At 44.8% G+C, this 17,130-nt stretch overlaps 1 protein-coding gene across 2 annotated transcripts in view; it reads left to right on the plus strand.

The window, feature by feature from the left end:
- The window catches only part of prickle2b (prickle homolog 2b), an 87,544-nt gene that overhangs the window by 67,435 nt on the left and 2,979 nt on the right, over window positions 1-17,130 (plus strand). The window contains exons 1-6 of one of the 2 annotated variants that reach the window (XM_070959282.1): window positions 229-716; window positions 7,533-7,716; window positions 12,494-12,607; window positions 13,540-13,677; window positions 15,429-15,632; window positions 16,163-16,349. In XM_070959282.1, the coding sequence (XP_070815383.1) occupies window positions 7,585-7,716; window positions 12,494-12,607; window positions 13,540-13,677; window positions 15,429-15,632; window positions 16,163-16,349 (775 nt within the window). In that variant the 5' untranslated portion in view covers window positions 229-716; window positions 7,533-7,584. Of the gene's footprint in view, window positions 1-228; window positions 717-7,532; window positions 7,717-12,493; window positions 12,608-13,539; window positions 13,678-15,428; window positions 15,633-16,162; window positions 16,350-17,130 lie in introns of those variants that run through there. The other variant, XM_070959281.1, reaches the window with a different exon arrangement.

Below are 17,130 nucleotides of genomic sequence, written 5' to 3' on the forward strand. Positions count from 1 at the left end.
ACTAAACCGAAGTACTTACGTGGATGTATGACGTGGAAAATAAAATCGCAATGTATAGATTTAGTAGATGAAATTTTGTGTGTGTGTGTGTGTGTGTGTGTTAAAAAACCTAATATATTCACACAAACTTTTGACAGTGGTGCTTTTATTTTGAAAGTGCAACCCGGAAGTGTGGGTGTTATTTATTGTGCTTGACGTCGGCTCAGGATTAAAGCGCTGCTTTTCAGTGAGTCGGTCAGCAGCGAGCGGAGCAGCTCAGGCGCTCCCTCTATGTACGCACCGAAAGTCCGCTCGGATCTTCTCTGACTCGACGGCAGTAACTCCGCGTTGAAGGGAGATTCCTGTTTTATTAATTTGGATTCCACGGTGTGTCGGCGGAGTCTGCGCCGTCCTTTGGATCTGTAAAGTGGGATCTGATTTCACGCACTTTTAAGTTGGCTCCCCGTCTTCGCTCTCTCCTCGTTTGCCGAACTCCTGTGTGTGTCCGCGGAGGGCAGGGGGCTGACAAAAGGCTTTTAAACGGAGGGGGTTCATGTAGCAGAGGGGCGCAGGCAGCGCACGCAGCGGGTGAGAGTGGGCTGTTTCCGTGGCAAAGCTGCGGAGTTGGAGTTGTGTGACAAATTCTGCAATGAGCAAGACGCATTTTAACACCCGCACCAGCACAACCAGCGCCGAGGTCGGGGCTATGGCTTCCATCCGCCGCAGTTTGTAAGAAGGTAAGCAGCTGATGATGTTTATTTTGTGTTTGGGGCCGATATGTGGCGCAACCGATCACCAATGATGGGACTTTCAATGCGTAACGGAAATGAGATGTGTCTAAGAAGTGATGGTCGTTTCTGACTTTAACCTCGTTGCTCTCTCTCTGAAATGTGTGCGTTAAGTAGTCGTAGGACTAAATAACAGAACACTGCTTAGTTTAAAGTCAGTGGGCCTTTCAACGAACTTTTCACATTCTTCAGGGTTCTCCAAGTAGGCTTAAATCGTAGCTTTACGCATTCGTGAGTTAAACCGGGCTGTTTTTTGTTTTTGTTTTTTTTACATCCAGAGTTGCTGGACTCGCACTGTAGCGCTCTCCCTCTTTAGACGTGTTCTCACCGGTTTCTATCCCCCTCCCCACCCCCTGGAGCGCACTGGTCAAGCTACTGTGCGCTCTCCAGCCACACGGTGTTTGTTGTGCAGCCCCTGTGCCATATGGATTGCTGGTTGCTTGGTAAATAACCAGATCAAATGGGCATCAGTGAGATATTTAATTATTTCCACTTCAGATCGACTCGTTCAGTGATGCTTCTCCGGTCAAGTGTTATATTGTTGTCACTTTTTGAGTCTCCCATGTCAAAAGACTGTATTTATTTCCTGGAATTTGGTGCAAACTGCGTTAGAAACAAGTGGCATAATCACAGCTCCGTGGCAGTTGTTTTGAGGGAAACATTTCTAGACTCAATGCAGACTAATTGACCCATTTAGATGGCAACTTTTTAGCAGTGTGAAGGGTCACTGGATTAGCACATGAATGGACTGACGGGGAGTAATGAATAATGTGGCTTGAGCAGCTGGCCAAAGTGTCACCGGCTCCTCAGCTCTGAGAGTAGTCCGAACATTAACTGAAGTGACAGGAGCCTGAACGCCTGATCAGTATTATTTCTGACGTAGGTAAGTGCCTCTGGAAAAAGAAGCTTGATGCTTTTTCCCACTGACACACCAAAAGAAAAGTCAGCATAATATTCCAGTAAAAAATCCGAGAAGGGCTGATGGACATTTCTCATTAAATGTATCATAAGCTGTAGACTGTTGATTAACAGATTTGCTAACAACCTGGCACTGTTATCAGTGTCTGAGCCTGGTCTGAAGTCTGTACTGAGGCTGTCCAGGAAGCCAGTCTCTCCCATGACTCTGTGTGTCTGAATAAATAAGTTATGTGATGCAGTCTCAGGTATGCCATGGCCGCAGATGACAAGTGTCTCAGTCTGATGTTGCATACATATCTCTCTCTCCTTTTTACTTCTCGCCTCCCACTCAAATCCTGTACCATTCAATTCTTGGAGAGAGAGAGAGAGAGAGAGAGAGAGAGAGAGAGAGAGAGAGAGAGAGAGAGAGAGAGAATATGTGACATTTTGACACTCTTGGCTTACTCTTGGAAGTTACCTTCCTGGCTGGAGCAGGAAGAAAAGGGCCCAGTCTTTTGCAAATCTAACTTAAAATTTACTGTGCTGGACAACAAAATCATTTCAACCAATCTATGGAAGCAATTAGCATTTAAAGGCTGCATCTCCCATATGTCCTTAGGTGCACTATTAAAGGGGTGGTCCAGTGATTTTGTATTGTTCTTATGGAAAGTTGGGCCCTCACAGGAGAAAATATATTTTTTAAAAAAGTAATTCAAATCAAAGAAGCAGGGCCTGAACTATCCCAGCTTTTGGGATAATATGGACCAACTCCTACATATCCCATAATGCAACTCAAGAGCATCTACAATTAACCCCACAGCTCCAGTTTGTAACTCAGGCTTTCTGATGAAAAGTATGTTTCCAGCCCAGTCCGAGTCAACCCTGATGACATCATCAGGCATTTTCAGGATTTAATTTTTCAAACGTTGGAAATTTTCGCCCAGAGCCACACAGTTATACAACTATTTGGTGGAGTGTCATGAGTGTCATGGGAACTGTCTTTAATGAATGCTCACATGAAATATTTGCATTTTGGTAGAAATGCAAATATGTGTATATGTTACTCTCCATTCCAGTCGAAGAAAGTCATCATCAGACTGAGGCTAGTGGACCAGAGTCTAGTGTGAGAGAGGGCAGGACTTTGCTTCTATAATTTGTTATGACAGGTGGATGCAGGCCTAATCTCAGTCCTGGGGAACATGCTGCATCTGGTTCTTACTAATTGGCCACTAATGGAAAACGTCTTTGTTGAGCCTGATTCTTGTCGGGAACACCTCCAGTCATGTTTAACTGTGATTAACTCCTAATGGCTCTGAAGTAAACATGCAGCCGTGTGAAGGTACAAAGTCTTTGTTTGCTTGCATATTGGTCATTTGTGAAAGTGGGGCATTTTGTGAAAGCCCCAAAAAATTGCAACTATGGCTTCAAAACGCAGAACGGAACTGTTGTATTTGCCAAACAAAAGGCCGTTACAGAGGAAGGAGCCTGTCCTCCTCTTCCTCCTCTTCTTCCAGAGAAAGCAGAGGCAGGGAAAAAGAAGACAGGACTTGGCTGCAGTGTGTGCACCCAGCTGTTCTCCCCTCTGCGCTGTCCTCTCTTGTCGTTCAACCTTTGCTTTTGTGCAGAGCTTCCATTCAAAGATGGGATTTTAATCTGACCATCTAGAGTGATGCCATGGAAAAGCTGCAGTGGTTTTGGGAGCTGCTCAGGAATGAGAGTGGAATGAGACTTCAAACTCTCCAAGGCTGTACTCCCTCGACTGGCTCTTGGATACAGTTGAGTCAGATGGTTTTCTGAGCTTGAGCTGAATAGAGTCTCCTTACGTTATCCCCTACCCTGGAGTTAGGGTTACAACCCTAGCCCTGTTTTTTGCCTTGCAAAGATAATTTCTGAGTCAGCTTTAGCTTTGCTTTGAAGCACGTTTAATCAGTAGGTAAATTTGATCAGTGTTTTAGTACCACTTCTTTTTGGACAAGCTTGAGACCTTCCTTGCTCTTGTGGCAGTGGCCTAGACAAACTGAACCAAGTGTATGTAGCTGTCAGAGGGGCCTATCAGACCCTGGTTATGTATTAATGCCATCTGGTACCTATGGTTACTGGTCTAATCTGGAGGAGCAGGGTATTGATAATTAACCCAAAATGGTGAATCATTGCCCACTGACATTGTAGCCCCAGGGAATACTATTCAACAACATACCCCCCAGGTCTTGAACAAACATCAGACCCCGACTGACCAATGATACAGCAGCATTTACATCTCCCACACGATGAAAGGCCCGTCACATGTACAGAACAAGCCTTTTAACTTCCTTTTCTTTACCTCTGAGTCATTTATGAGGCGTCGCTGATGTACTCGACTTGTATTACCAAAGTCCCCAAATCTCTCCTAATTGAAATCATGTACATTACGATGGGAAGCTCAGGGATTAAGTTTCAGCAAAAGGAAATCCCAGTCATGTGCATGAAGCATGTTGTAAATCATGAGGATAGAAGGGGAGGGAAGGAGCAACGGGCTCCTGTAGGCCTTCAGTATCTCTGCCGGCGCTGTGGAGCGATCAGATGTTTGCGCGGTGAATCACAGAGGAGGATCACCCTCACACATCTGGACTGAGAGAGTGGGTCAGAGAGGTGCCTTTCTCCAAAGTTCACAAGCTTCTCTGGCTCCGCATTGAACTCCACAGAGACGGTATAGGCAGAGAGTGGGGCAGGGACATTTCAGTGCGTCCTCTCAGGAGGAATGTGGTGTGAAGTGCTTTCCCCTCAGCTCCAACTATTTGTGTACTCTTATCTCCAAGCGTCTCCCCCAGGGCAGAAATAACTGCTAACCACCTGGCAGCATGACAGGAGAATGGAAGGTGTCCATACGTGCTTAAGCCGTTTCGTCTTCACTTTGGATGCCCTTGCCTTTCACTTTCTATCATCATCCTAACTGCGAGTCTGTGTTCCTGTCGATAGACAGATTTTTTTTTGCGTGTGTCAACCAGTTAGTCGGTGTTGTGATGATGGTGAAGGTGCCGGGCCATAATGAGACAAGCTGCATCGCCCCTGGCTATAGTGCCGCTGGGACAGGGATTTGCCAAACACCCGTCTGCCAATCTGTCTGCTCGACAACAACTTGATGACTTTGTCTCCTTGAGATGCACCACAACTCTGTTTATCATACCCATCAATATTCATGACACAGATATCTGGCCACTTGCTTTGTTAATATTTATGGAGTCAGTTTGTAAAGCCTGTGGTTTCCCTTCCACGTGACAGCAGACGCTGCAGAGGTCTGCCTCTCTGCTCAGGGCACTGTTGAAAGCTGGAGCTGACAGTAATAGGCTGTTAGGCTCCTGGCGGATGGCGGGGAGTCTTAAGTGGTGACAGAGAATTTGTTGAGTGTTAGACCTTTATATTTGTATGCTTTCTTTTTAAGGATTAAGTGTCACATGACCAGTTGTGGCACGTCAGTGGGATGTTTTACTGAGAAAGCTACACGCAGATTCAAAGTATGTCCAGTGTCTGTTCTATCATCAAAATCCATCATTGCTAAGCCAGATAGACTGAAGTGCTTTGTTAACCAAGACTCAACACTTGGACAAGAAGTGCTCCTTTGAGCCAGAGACAAGGTGAGACTTGGCCAGCTCTCCACATGGTGCTGTGTATGCTCCAAGCACTTAATGCTAACGGATCCACGGCCAACCAAGCTGTCACTCTGTCAAACAGTGTCCTGAGTGTCCTTAAGCTCCTCCATAGGGCTGTCTGTCAGACATGCAGGCGACCGTCTGGGAAGGTAATGGGATTGTCTCCCTGGTTTGGCTGCCTGAGGGGCAGCAAGGGTTAGTGGGATGCAGCCTTCTGGCCACACAGAGTTTCCTCTTCATGCAGGGACTTGGAGCTGTCAAGGACGGGGGCTTTGTATGTGTGCATTGTCTTCTCCCTTTGGATCCAAGTGCATATATGTCAAAGGTGGCCTATGTTTTTGTTTAAACGTCCAATATTGTGTTCATTTTCAGGATCATGCATTTATTTTGGGTGTCACCTAGAATAGGTTTACATGTTTTAAAGTTCAAATTATTTTTCCTCATTCTGGTCATTGCTGCAGTCCCTCTATTCACCCTCTATCTGAAACGCTCCGTTTTACTGAGTGTCTCTTTAAAGCCCCCTTCTTGACAAGCCCAGTCACCTCTGATTGGTCAGCTCTCACAGGCCGGACGAGGCACCACTGATCGTGTTTTCACATCGGCTCTGCCAATGTTTTAGCAACCATGGCCATGCTGGGGGTGTGGCTGAGGCCGGTGACATAATTATGACATCACAATGATACAGAATACCTGATGGCTTGTTGAAAGGCATAGTTTCTGAATGTGGGCTGCGTGTATTTCTCAGCGTTTTCATGCTTTCACCTTGTTCATATATCACCTACACTTGCTTTATAATCCATCCATTTTCTATACCGCCTATCCCTTTCGGGGTTGCGGGGGGGCTGGAGCCTATCCCAGCTGTCAACGGGCGAGAGGCCCTGAACTGGTCGCCAGTGGATTGCAGGGCAACACACAAGACAGACAACCATTAACACTCACACTCACACCTACAGGCAATTTTAGAGTCACCAATTAACCTAATGAGCATGTTTTTGGTCTGTGGGAGGAAGCCAGAGTGCCAGGAGAGAACCCATGCATGCACGGGAAGAACATGCAAACTTCACAAAGAAAGGCCCCGCCCAGGGATCAAACCGGCAACCTTCTTGCTGTGAGGCACGCGCACTACCTGCTGCCCCACCGTGCCGCTTTATAATCAAAGAAGATATTTAAATTTCACTTTCTACAGTCTGAGAGCTTTACATCTGTTCACTCGGGTATAAACTTACATCCTGCCCCATGTCACACTTGTTCTGTCATTTTACGGGTAGTAATTTGTGGTTGTTAATCCCAGTATTTTGTAAGACAACACCATTTGAGTCTGTGAAGCATAACAACTTCTTTATTTCTCTCTGGACACTACTGGAGATGAAAGAGCAGCCAGCAGGAGGAGTATCCGCGTCAAACACTCCCAACCGTCTTTTTTGTGGAAACTCACACATGGATACTTTCAATTTTACAGCTGGGTGGGTCTGCTTGACTCCTTGACAGTGGAGCACTGTTCTAGCTAAGCATCTGATAATGTTTCACGCTAACCTTGCACATAGGGACATGTGCTGTCCATCACTCTCATTGGCCGCACTCTGCTAATTTCCATACGTGGTTTGTGATTGTGTCCTTGTGACCGGTACCCCAGAGGATTGTTGAACATTGTTGTGGTAGCACCCACATTTTACTGTGAGAGCTGCTGTGGGAAGCCTTGACCTTTGCACCGTGTCAACTTCACATCCTTCATGGGTAGAAGGTCTGCAAACATGACCAGGCTCCATGAGGGTTTGAGCAAAAGTCAACACAGAATATTTCAGGGGCTTTACTACATGCAACTAGGTTGGATGACAGATTTTATTTTTTTTACAGGTTGTCTGAGGTTACCTTCGGGGAAAAAAAAGCAATTTGGGTTATTTTTATTTTCTGTGATTAATGGCAGGCTTCAGAGGCCCAAACAGCAACCTCAGTATGACGTCTTGTTTCTGCTGAAACCCTATAGCCCCAAATGTAGTTCTCTATACATCGTGATTTATTAAACTGAGTACTTGTGTTCACCCTAATGGTGGTGTATTCTGAGTTAAAATTTACAGAGGTTATTTTCAAACCACAAATCAAACTTTTCAACAGCATAATTGAGAAGATCATTTGACTGCTGCTTTCATTTCTGATCTGACTCTCTTGTTCCATTAAATCTTTACCACAGAAGTGCAGTCCACGTGCATCGGCTTGACAGATGTTCTTTGTCTTGTGTGTGCAGGAAGATCTGTGTGCACTGTAAGTGTCGCCGTGAGGAGCATGCAGTGACAGCCATGCCTGTAGAGATGGAGAAGACGGTCACGAAGCTGATGTACGACTTTCAGAGGAACTCTACCTCAGACGACGACTCGGGCTGTGCCCTGGAGGAGTACGCCTGGGTACCACCAGGACTCAAACCTGAGCAGGTATTAGGATCTGACACTCATTGGGCCACATCGCATTCACCCTGGACAGAACCACTGAGGTCTATGGGAAAGATCTGTAAAATTGTGCAGCTTCGTCACTCAACTCCCATTGCTTGGGCCTCATCCACTGTGGTGTGAGTAAATCTGAAGATGCAATTCGCGTCCACACCAGAAACACTGACTGTCCACAATGAAATGCCACAACTGTCAAAAAATGGTTCAGTTTAATAATTTGAGCCCACAGCTTTCTGCTCTTCTCTGACAGCATCTTTCCTCTGTTCTCACAGTATTGTTTGTTGTCCAGAAGCAGACGTTAAGAACAGAGTGCTTTGGCATGTCAGGACTCTTAAAAATAGATCAAATGATGATGAGAGTCCTGGGATGATGTTACCATCACACTCTAAAAGCTCACCATACACACTACAATGTGAGATTTCAGATTAATACACTTGGGGAAATGTTTTAATAAAAATACCTGCCAGTATGGTGTTAACCTAATAGAAGTTCCCAGAACCACGCTGCAAAGTGTTGCAAAATATAAGCATGGGGTGTAACTGTTCAGTTATGTCTCATTCACTATCTGATAGCTTACCAGTTATGCTGACAGCTGCTTCTGTAGGCTAATGGATAACAAGGATTGTGAGTCTCCAGCAGTCAAATTAATCTCCCATTCATTCCGCCTGCAAACATGTTAACAGTAGCTTCCACCGCCCTCACGACGACTAAGCTAAGCCGGCATAATACATGAAGGCATTAAAAGGTTCCATGCATATTGAAGGAAATCCTCTTCTACAGTACTCATTGAAGCGTAGGTGTGCACATGAGGGAGGGTTTGCCGTTTTATAGGACAATAGAACCGTTTATGGGAGCTGGTTTCATTTTGTTGATGAACTGCGAGCAATGAACTGGTCAATATAGTGTTGGTACAGCCCCCTGTTTTCAGCCCTGAGGACTGAGCACAGCTATTTTTCATCCCCCTCCAGGGTCACTCATCTAACCCCGAAGTCAATTAGGTTCTCGTCTAGTGGTGATATGACCTCAGGAACAGTCAGGCCATAATGAAAACAGTAGTGCGCTGTATTGCAGAAGCACAATACTTAGCAACAGAAAAGTAACTGTGGCTTGTTTTTTTGTGTCACCAATTTTTGGATTATGTGGAACAATTGTGACAATTAAGAGCCCCTCTAGCACCCTAGATGAAGAGTGTCCACAACTATAGTGATTTCTTTTTTCCTAACCTCACATCCAAGTCTTTCAAGCTGTGGAAACATGTTGTGTGACCTCTTGCAGAGGAGCGGAAGTACCCCCAATGTGGGGCTTTTCAACACCTGGCCTTCCTCTGTGCGAGGTAAAGACAGAGTGAGAATAGAGGGAGATGGTAAACACAGCTAATCTCCAGGATCTGAACGGTGGCTTTAGGTTTCTCCCGTGGGGAGGCAGTGCTGTCTATGAGTGGGCTAAAGTCACCACCCTGTAACAAGAGACTTGGACTGTGTATTCAATCAGCTATATCTCAGGATTATGAGGGATAACTCAGCTCTTAGTGAGGACTTTTCAACTCCTCTGCCTCGTATTTCTCTCAGCAATTTGTGAAATATAGACCTGGTGAGGGAATATGAATTTTCATTACCAAACACAGCCATTACTAGTGTTGGAGATGTTATTGAGCTGCAGTGTGAAGGAAGGCCTGCCAGTATCCTCTCTCCCACTGTCTCTTCTTGCTCTCTTCTCTCCATCCTTCTCAAATAAATTCTTGCATGTTGCCAAGTTACAGCTTGTCAAGGCCAAGTATGTTACTCAGCAGTGGCCTGAAACTGGCCTTTTCATTTCATCCATCATGTAGCTCATCATAGAGCTGCAGTCTAATGTGCAGACTCTGCTCAGCATCCACAGGGATCTGATTTTAATTTGCAGTCATATATGAAGTATGCTGTTTCAGACTGCTGTTTGAATAGAAATTAGGGATATTCGTGCGGCTCTGATGTGGATGAATTAGCTTTCAAGGAACAAAGAACCAGTCTGAAAGGGACCTGAGGCTTGTTTGACTTGCACCAAAATGGACCTGAGGACAATCAGACCAGGACCTGTTTGAGTTCAAGGACTATGAAAACTGTCAGCCCTTGAGCTGATTCCAGCCAGCAGCTGTGAATCAGAGATAAGTGATAAATCTGTAAAAAGAGATAGTGAGATACACCAGGTTGTACGATATTGGATGGACATGAACGTTTGTAGAGATGTTTATGGCCCCCAAAGGATGATTCTTCTAATGTCACCATGAGGTTGTTTGATGCTAATTAGCATCAGTTACCATGCTAATACATCATGCTAAGATGGTGCCAATGGGAAACATTATATCTGCTGAACACCTTCATGTTTACGATGTAACTGTGAGCATGTTAGCGTGCTAATGTTAGCACACAGTTTGAGTCAAACACAACCTCACAGAGCTGCTAGCTTGGCTGTGGGCTCTTAGTCTCATTAAAATGGCAGCTGCATTTTAATACATTCGGAATAGCTTATATTCCGTGCTTAATTAACCCAGCTCGGGCCTTTTAACATTCAGCCGCATTGGATTTGCTCCCACAGCTGTGCTGACTGCAGTGTTGGGCCATGGGCACTCGGACATGTCAGCAAAGACGTGAGAAGAACAGGACAGAGAACGAAAACACAGCCATTAAATCTGCTCACTTAACTATGAAAACAACATCCTTCCCATCATGTCTGGCTGTACCTACCAGTGTTTTCTCATCAATATAATATCTGTGTCCACTAACCACTGTAGAGTGGCTTGTTGAGAGAATGTCAGGAGTGGTGCCTGGTGGTGTCTTTTCCTCTGGCTGTCTGGCCATTAACAGCAATAGAAACCAGCTGTGTGGAGTGATCACTCTTGTCACTCAGTTACAAAGTCCTGCCATTTGCTTTAGCTTTTAAAAACAATCCTTCCAGTACAGTTTGAAATTCCGCCCTGTCTTTAGTTTCATCTGCTTTCGATTACAGTTATTATCACAAGCTGCTCCTCCTGGCCCTCACTGCAACTGTGTCCATTCTGTGTGTGTGTGTGTGTGTGTGTGTGTGTGTGTGTGTGTGTGTGTGTGTGTGTGTGTGTGTGTGTATATCTGTCTTTAGATCTTTTCCTGGGGGCAATGTGCCTTTCACCTCCAGATTGTAACCCTGTTGTTGTTGGAAGCATGTTTTGTAATTTATCATTAGGTGTGTGTGTGTGTGTGTGTGTGTGTGTGTGTGTATGTGTGTGTGTGTGTGTGTGTGTGTGCGTGCATCTGGCAGCATGTGCGTATAGGCGCTGTGTGATTTATCAGTGCTTGACCACAGTCAGTCTTTCATGGACTATCCTGAGATCCCCCCCTCCCGGCGTCCTGAGCCGTGCTGCTGGACACGGATCCTGTGTCCCTCGCCAACACTGGTGGAAGCCAACAAAAGCAGAGCAGAAGGAATTAGGTTACACTTACAACAAGAGGCTCCTGCTATAAATTCATCCCAACAGCAAACATGCTTGTCTAAGGCGTTGAGGAAGTTCTTCTGACACAGAATGTGACAGTACAGCTTCATGGCAATTAAACTTCAGGATATGAGAGTTTTACAAAGCGATTTTCATTTTGTCCCTGTGCACTGATGCATGTCTGCGTTATTCATGTTAATCTGTTTTTGTGTGACAGACTTTGTGTTATTGCCAAGGACAAAGCTGATGGCTCCTAGTCAGTAGATCCATTCAGTAGACAAATGTGTCATTAGGATTGACCTAGTCAGCAAGTATCGATCATGCTGCCTGTCTTTACATTCCACGTCTTCGTGATGTGTTCTGTGGTATTGTTTTTGCTTCATTGTGCCTTGTTCCTTCTTTTGCTCTTTCTTCATCCATCTAACATGTTCATTTTGTCTTTTTTCCCTCTGTCCTCAAATCTCTGTTTAAACCCTGTGGCTTTCGTGGTTTGCACCCCCTTAGGTCACATTCATATACATCTGCCTGACCTCTATTATACCCCGGCCCCCTGTTACAGTGTAATAAAAAAGACCATAATAAATAACACAGAGATGACACTCATTGTCTGCTGCTGCAGTGTAAAGAATGTCCAAGCAATTTGGAATGGCCAGATTAGCATTATTCCTGCTGTGGCACACATTTGTATGCACACACACTGTTACATGCAAGTGTTAATCACTTGTTTGTGCTTGTGTGTGTGTGCGTGCGTGCGTGCGTGTGTGAGTGTGTGCACATTTGACAGGGCAGTAATACATTCCCACGTCAATGTGCAAAGATGGAGAGGTGAGGTTCCATTAAGTCTCTGCTGGTGGACCATAAATCAAAGTGATTTTGTGTGTGTGTGTGTGTGTGTGTGTGTGTGTGTGTGTGTGTGTGTGTGTGTGTGTGTGTGTGTGTGTGTGTGTGTGTGTGTGTGTGTGTGTGTGTGTTGGTCACTCTCATTTTGTCTTTGGACAGTGTACCTTTTATTGGTGAAATGAGCCATCCACAATGTTTTAATGGTAGTTTAATGACTTCAGGTGATTAATCAAATAAAGAGCATTGTAGCATATTATAAACTGTATCCATTTAGGTGTAACTATTGTACAGACAGAATAGGCAAATGGAAAGACTATGGGAGCTCTTGATGGACATTTTTCCTTGTTTGGTGACATTTTATTGATAAAACAATGAACTGATCATAAAAGTATTTTTAGTTAGTTAACTAGTTGATGTGTTGCAGGTCTGTTGTTACTCTCTATCACTCTCATCCTCTTTGTGTCTCTGCGTCTTGCTCAGGTTCATCAGTACTACAGCTCCCTGCCTGAGGACAAGGTGCCCTATGTGAACAGCCCAGGAGAGAAATACCGCATCAAACAGCTGCTCCATCAGCTCCCGCCCCACGACAATGAGGTGAGAGTCCAAACTGACCCCCCTCCCCCTCCACCTACCTCCATCTATCTCTCACACCCTCTCCTCCTTCAGGGCAATGTGGAGATAAAAGGAGAGAAGGGAGGACACAGACACAGGAAGAAATGGAGTCTGTCCTCTTAATAGGTGGAAATGAGATAGTGAGGTGTTTATAAGTGTAGTTACCTACTGACGTTTTTTCATCAGTACATCATTACCACAATTAATCTGGAGGTATTTGTGTGATTGTCAGCAACAAGCTGTAACATCTGGTCATTTTTTGGTGTAACATCATGTTCATTTTAGCCAATTTCTGCTTGAGATATGTCTTATTTTATTATTTATGTCTTATTTTATTTTGTAGGGAAGACTCATAGAAGTTGCAGATCAGTCAATGTAATGTTTTTGGGGCATAATTTTGTTTTCTGCAGCTATTTTTCATGAATGGAACTGGGCTCTAGCTAGCTATGTAGCTAAGTCCTGCCTACAAAGCTTTAACTGGTTGACTGAAACAGCTGTCAGTGAGCCCAGATGTATTTGAATCGATGTGAACAGTGATTGATACCATGTTTAAGATATCTTTTACTGAAGTCATTGGTTTTATTTTCCAGGAAGTTTGATGGATTGTTTCTTCTCGTCTTTCTATCCCGCAGCACAGATAGAGCTTATCTCAGTTTCTTGGAATGGAAAATGATGGAAATAATGAAATGCTGATAGAAAAAATGACTTCCAGCACATTCATCCTCTGCAAAGCCACTGAGGAAAACCCTCGGCTGAAATAACATCTTTCCATTTGCGACAGAGAACACAGTTGAGATAAATGCTGCTCACGATGCTTCATTATGGCAACAGTGCTGAGGTTTGATATACTGATTTAAAAAAGATCTAACTTTATACATGTATGTTGGTGTGTGTGTTTGTGCATGTGTGTCTAGGTACGCTACTGCAACAGTCTGGATGATGAGGAGAAGCGAGAGCTGAAGCTCTTCAGTAACCAACGGAAACGGGAGAACCTGGGCCGCGGCAATGTCCGGCCGTTTCCCGTGACGATGACGGGGGCAATTTGTGAACAGGTAGCTGACAGGAAACACCAAAAAACACCATTTTTATATAATTTCCTCGGAAGTCGAGAGATATGAGGAGGTCAAAGATGATCTGAAAGTGGTCCATCATTTCATTTCTAAATGCCATGTCTGCATGGCATCATGTGACAAGAGTGAATTAAGTGTGACAGGATCAAAGGTGCATCACGTAGCCAGCAGAATGAAAGCAGCGAGTTGTGTGACAGACATATTGAACGGGCTGCTGGCATTTCAGGTCTTTGTTATGATGTACGAGAGGTGCTTTACGTTGACACATAAAGGGCAGAGACGCAATAGAAGTCTGCTTTTATTACAGCCTTGTGACCTTGTCAATCTCACCTCAAAGCATTGCTCTGAAGAAGATCTTCAGGTGGTGTGCATGTGTGTTTGTATTGTGTCTCATTTTCCCTCTGCCATAGCAGCTGTCACACTCAATCACAGTGCTTGTTTGTCTTTAAACAGCCTTACATTATACCTCAGGGAACTAAGTTACAGTTAAAGCAGCTATCCTGAAAATACACCCCATGTCACATCAAATATTTAATGGATTGTCTCTGTGTATTCTCATAGTAGCCCTATGGGACTACAGAGTGCAGTAGAGAGTGTTCTTTTAATAACAAACTAGCGCACCTCAACATCCGCTTGCCATTTGTTAGTGTACAACAAGCAAAATGGAGCGACTCTCTGTTGTGTTGGTGCCCCAGGTGTATCGCTGCTCTACAGCTTGTGTTTTTCAGCAGATGCACACACAAACACCCGCACATGAGGGAGCAGATTGTTGGGAGAGTGTGTATTGATTGAATTCCCCACCCCCCCCTTTGGCCTCCTTGCAGCAGTCGGCTTTGTGCCAGTTAGATAACCTGATTGGAACTCTCCCTCTGTCTCCATCATCCCACCCCTCTAAATCTAGTTTTCCTGCCCGACCTTTCCCCCCGTCTCCTTAGCGCTCCCTCTCATTTATCTTTGCGGCTTCTCCACCTTTACACCTCCACGCCAATCTCACTCTCCTTTTTATCCTGCCATACATCACTCAGGTTTTATGTCACCCCTTTGCCCCCGCGATGTCCTTGTGTAGCCATTCAGCTTTATCTGTGTGTCTGTGTTTGCACTCCCTGGCCACACACACACACCATCATTCTGTCAGTTTAGCCCACTTTTCATGCAAAATTGTGTTAAAGACATCTGATACACTGAATCGCTATCAGCACCAATACTGAGCTTTTTAAAGATCCCATGAAATGAGCATTTGAACTTCTTGGAAAACCACTGACTCCTGGAAATCTTTACTGGTGATCTCCTATAAAGCTGAAAGCCTTCATTGATATGATCATTAGTTGCTGGTATTTTCTTCTACTGTACTATTAGGTGTGACTAAAAGGTCCAACCAGTTAGGTCTTCACAGATTTTCCAGCAGTCGTGCCATTCTGCCCTTTCTTTCAAATCACGCTTGTCTGCATAAGTGGCAACCCGTTGGTGTAATCCTTCAGTGTCCTGCCCCAACAACCCGAGTTAATTCACATTAAAGAAGTAATAATAGCATGCAGTGTTTAAAGATGGCGCCCCATCCATCCATTCTAATTAACATCCCTCACAGGGTGACCCACGTGCCAAAAGGTTTTTCAAAGTTCCTCAGGCTCTGGTTGCTCGTGTGATTTGGAAGAAAATAATTTAAATGATCCAGCTCTTCAAAGCCTCAATAAATAATTTTCTTCATCTCTTCTTCTACCTCCACCTCTTTTTAGTGCGGAGGCCAGATAAACGGTGGCGACATTGCTGTATTTGCATCACGGGCAGGTCACAGTGTGTGCTGGCATCCAGCCTGCTTCGTGTGCAGCATGTGCAATGAGCTCCTGGTGGACCTCATCTACTTCTACCAGGATGGGAAGATCTATTGCGGCCGGCACCACGCCGAGAGGTTGAAGCCACGCTGCACCGCCTGTGATGAGGTAGGTGTCTGTCACATCTCACAAATACATGCCTGCACATAGATGATCATGTGTTAAGACACACATATAACCTACTGATCTCACATTCACAACAAAATCTCATATGATGGTCACAGGCTTCCCAGCACACACTGTCACAGCTGAACACATGCAAGGGCTTTTCCAGCCTAATGGGGTCAGCTCTCAATATCCTGATCTCCCAGCTATTAGCACTGACTTACTCTCTCTGCAAATGGGTACAAGGACAGTGTTCGTACTTTCGAAGCACCCTGGTGTTTTAACAGTGGCGTAATTAAAAGCAAATACACCATCTCAATTTCACCAGGTCCCCGCACACATTAGCCTCCTACACATCAGTGACAAAGAGGATGATCTAGGAATACTAAGAAAGAGAAAGTGGTGTGTGTGCAGGGACAGAGGAGGGCGAGACAAGCCTTTGTCCTGTCACTCAGCACACGGTAATAACCCAACTGAGGTTTTACCTCCGAGGACCTGATAAATGATAATCTTTCTTATCTCTCCTTTCTTAGATCATCCTTGCGGATGAGTGCACTGAGGCAGAGGGTCGTCACTGGCACATGAAGCACTTCTGCTGTTTCGAGTGCGAGACTGTGCTGGGGGGCCAACGCTACATCATGAAGGAGGGACGGCCCTACTGCTGCTCCTGCTTCGAGTCCCTCTACGCCGAGTACTGTGACTCCTGCGGGGAACATATTGGTACGCTGCACCACCATCCGGCATCACTTTTAATTCAAATAGCATTAATCACCAGCAGGTCATGCAAAGAAGCCCTTACAGAAAAAATATAATAATGCTGGATACATGGAGAAAAGTTTATTTTTTTCAAGAAAGGTGAAAGAGTGACCTAATTTTTTCATAGCAAGTAACAGAGGAGAAAAGAGCTACAGTAGAAGATGTGTGGCCTGGTTTTTAGCAGTTCATCACTGAATGATGTCATCCATGGTCATGCATTGAGGCAAGGGCACATAGCAGAGGGCCATTGAGGCCTCATGTACAGTATATGTCATGCAGTGTGAAACCAACCTGGAGCAAAGGCATGACTGTATCAGGTGACTTTTCAGCTTCTGAGTCTGTTTTTATCACAGCATTAAGTGTCAGTTAAACACACATTTTAACATCTCACACACTATAGTGTCACCAAAGGAGGAAACTGGGGTATTTTTTAGCAGGAAACCTTAATATTTTGCGGCTCTTGGCCCCATGCCACCTTTTTTTAAAACTGTGCGTGTGCATGCATGCATGCATCTGTGTGTGTGTGTATCCTCCAACAGGACACCCAGGTGTGATCTTGGCACATGCCTGACAACAAATTTGCTCTGTAATTATTTTTCAGACAGGATAAAGAAAAATATTTGGCCAAAAAACCCCACAACTGATTATAAATTGAAACCATCAGAAAACACGCTAGAACCAGATGGCAGCCATTAGCAAATAGCTGGTTTTCTTTCCCCTGCAACAACAGCAAGCATACGCAAAA

This window comes from Chaetodon trifascialis, chromosome 3 (assembly GCF_039877785.1).
Source record: "Chaetodon trifascialis isolate fChaTrf1 chromosome 3, fChaTrf1.hap1, whole genome shotgun sequence".
NCBI lineage: Eukaryota > Metazoa > Chordata > Actinopteri > Chaetodontiformes > Chaetodontidae > Chaetodon > Chaetodon trifascialis.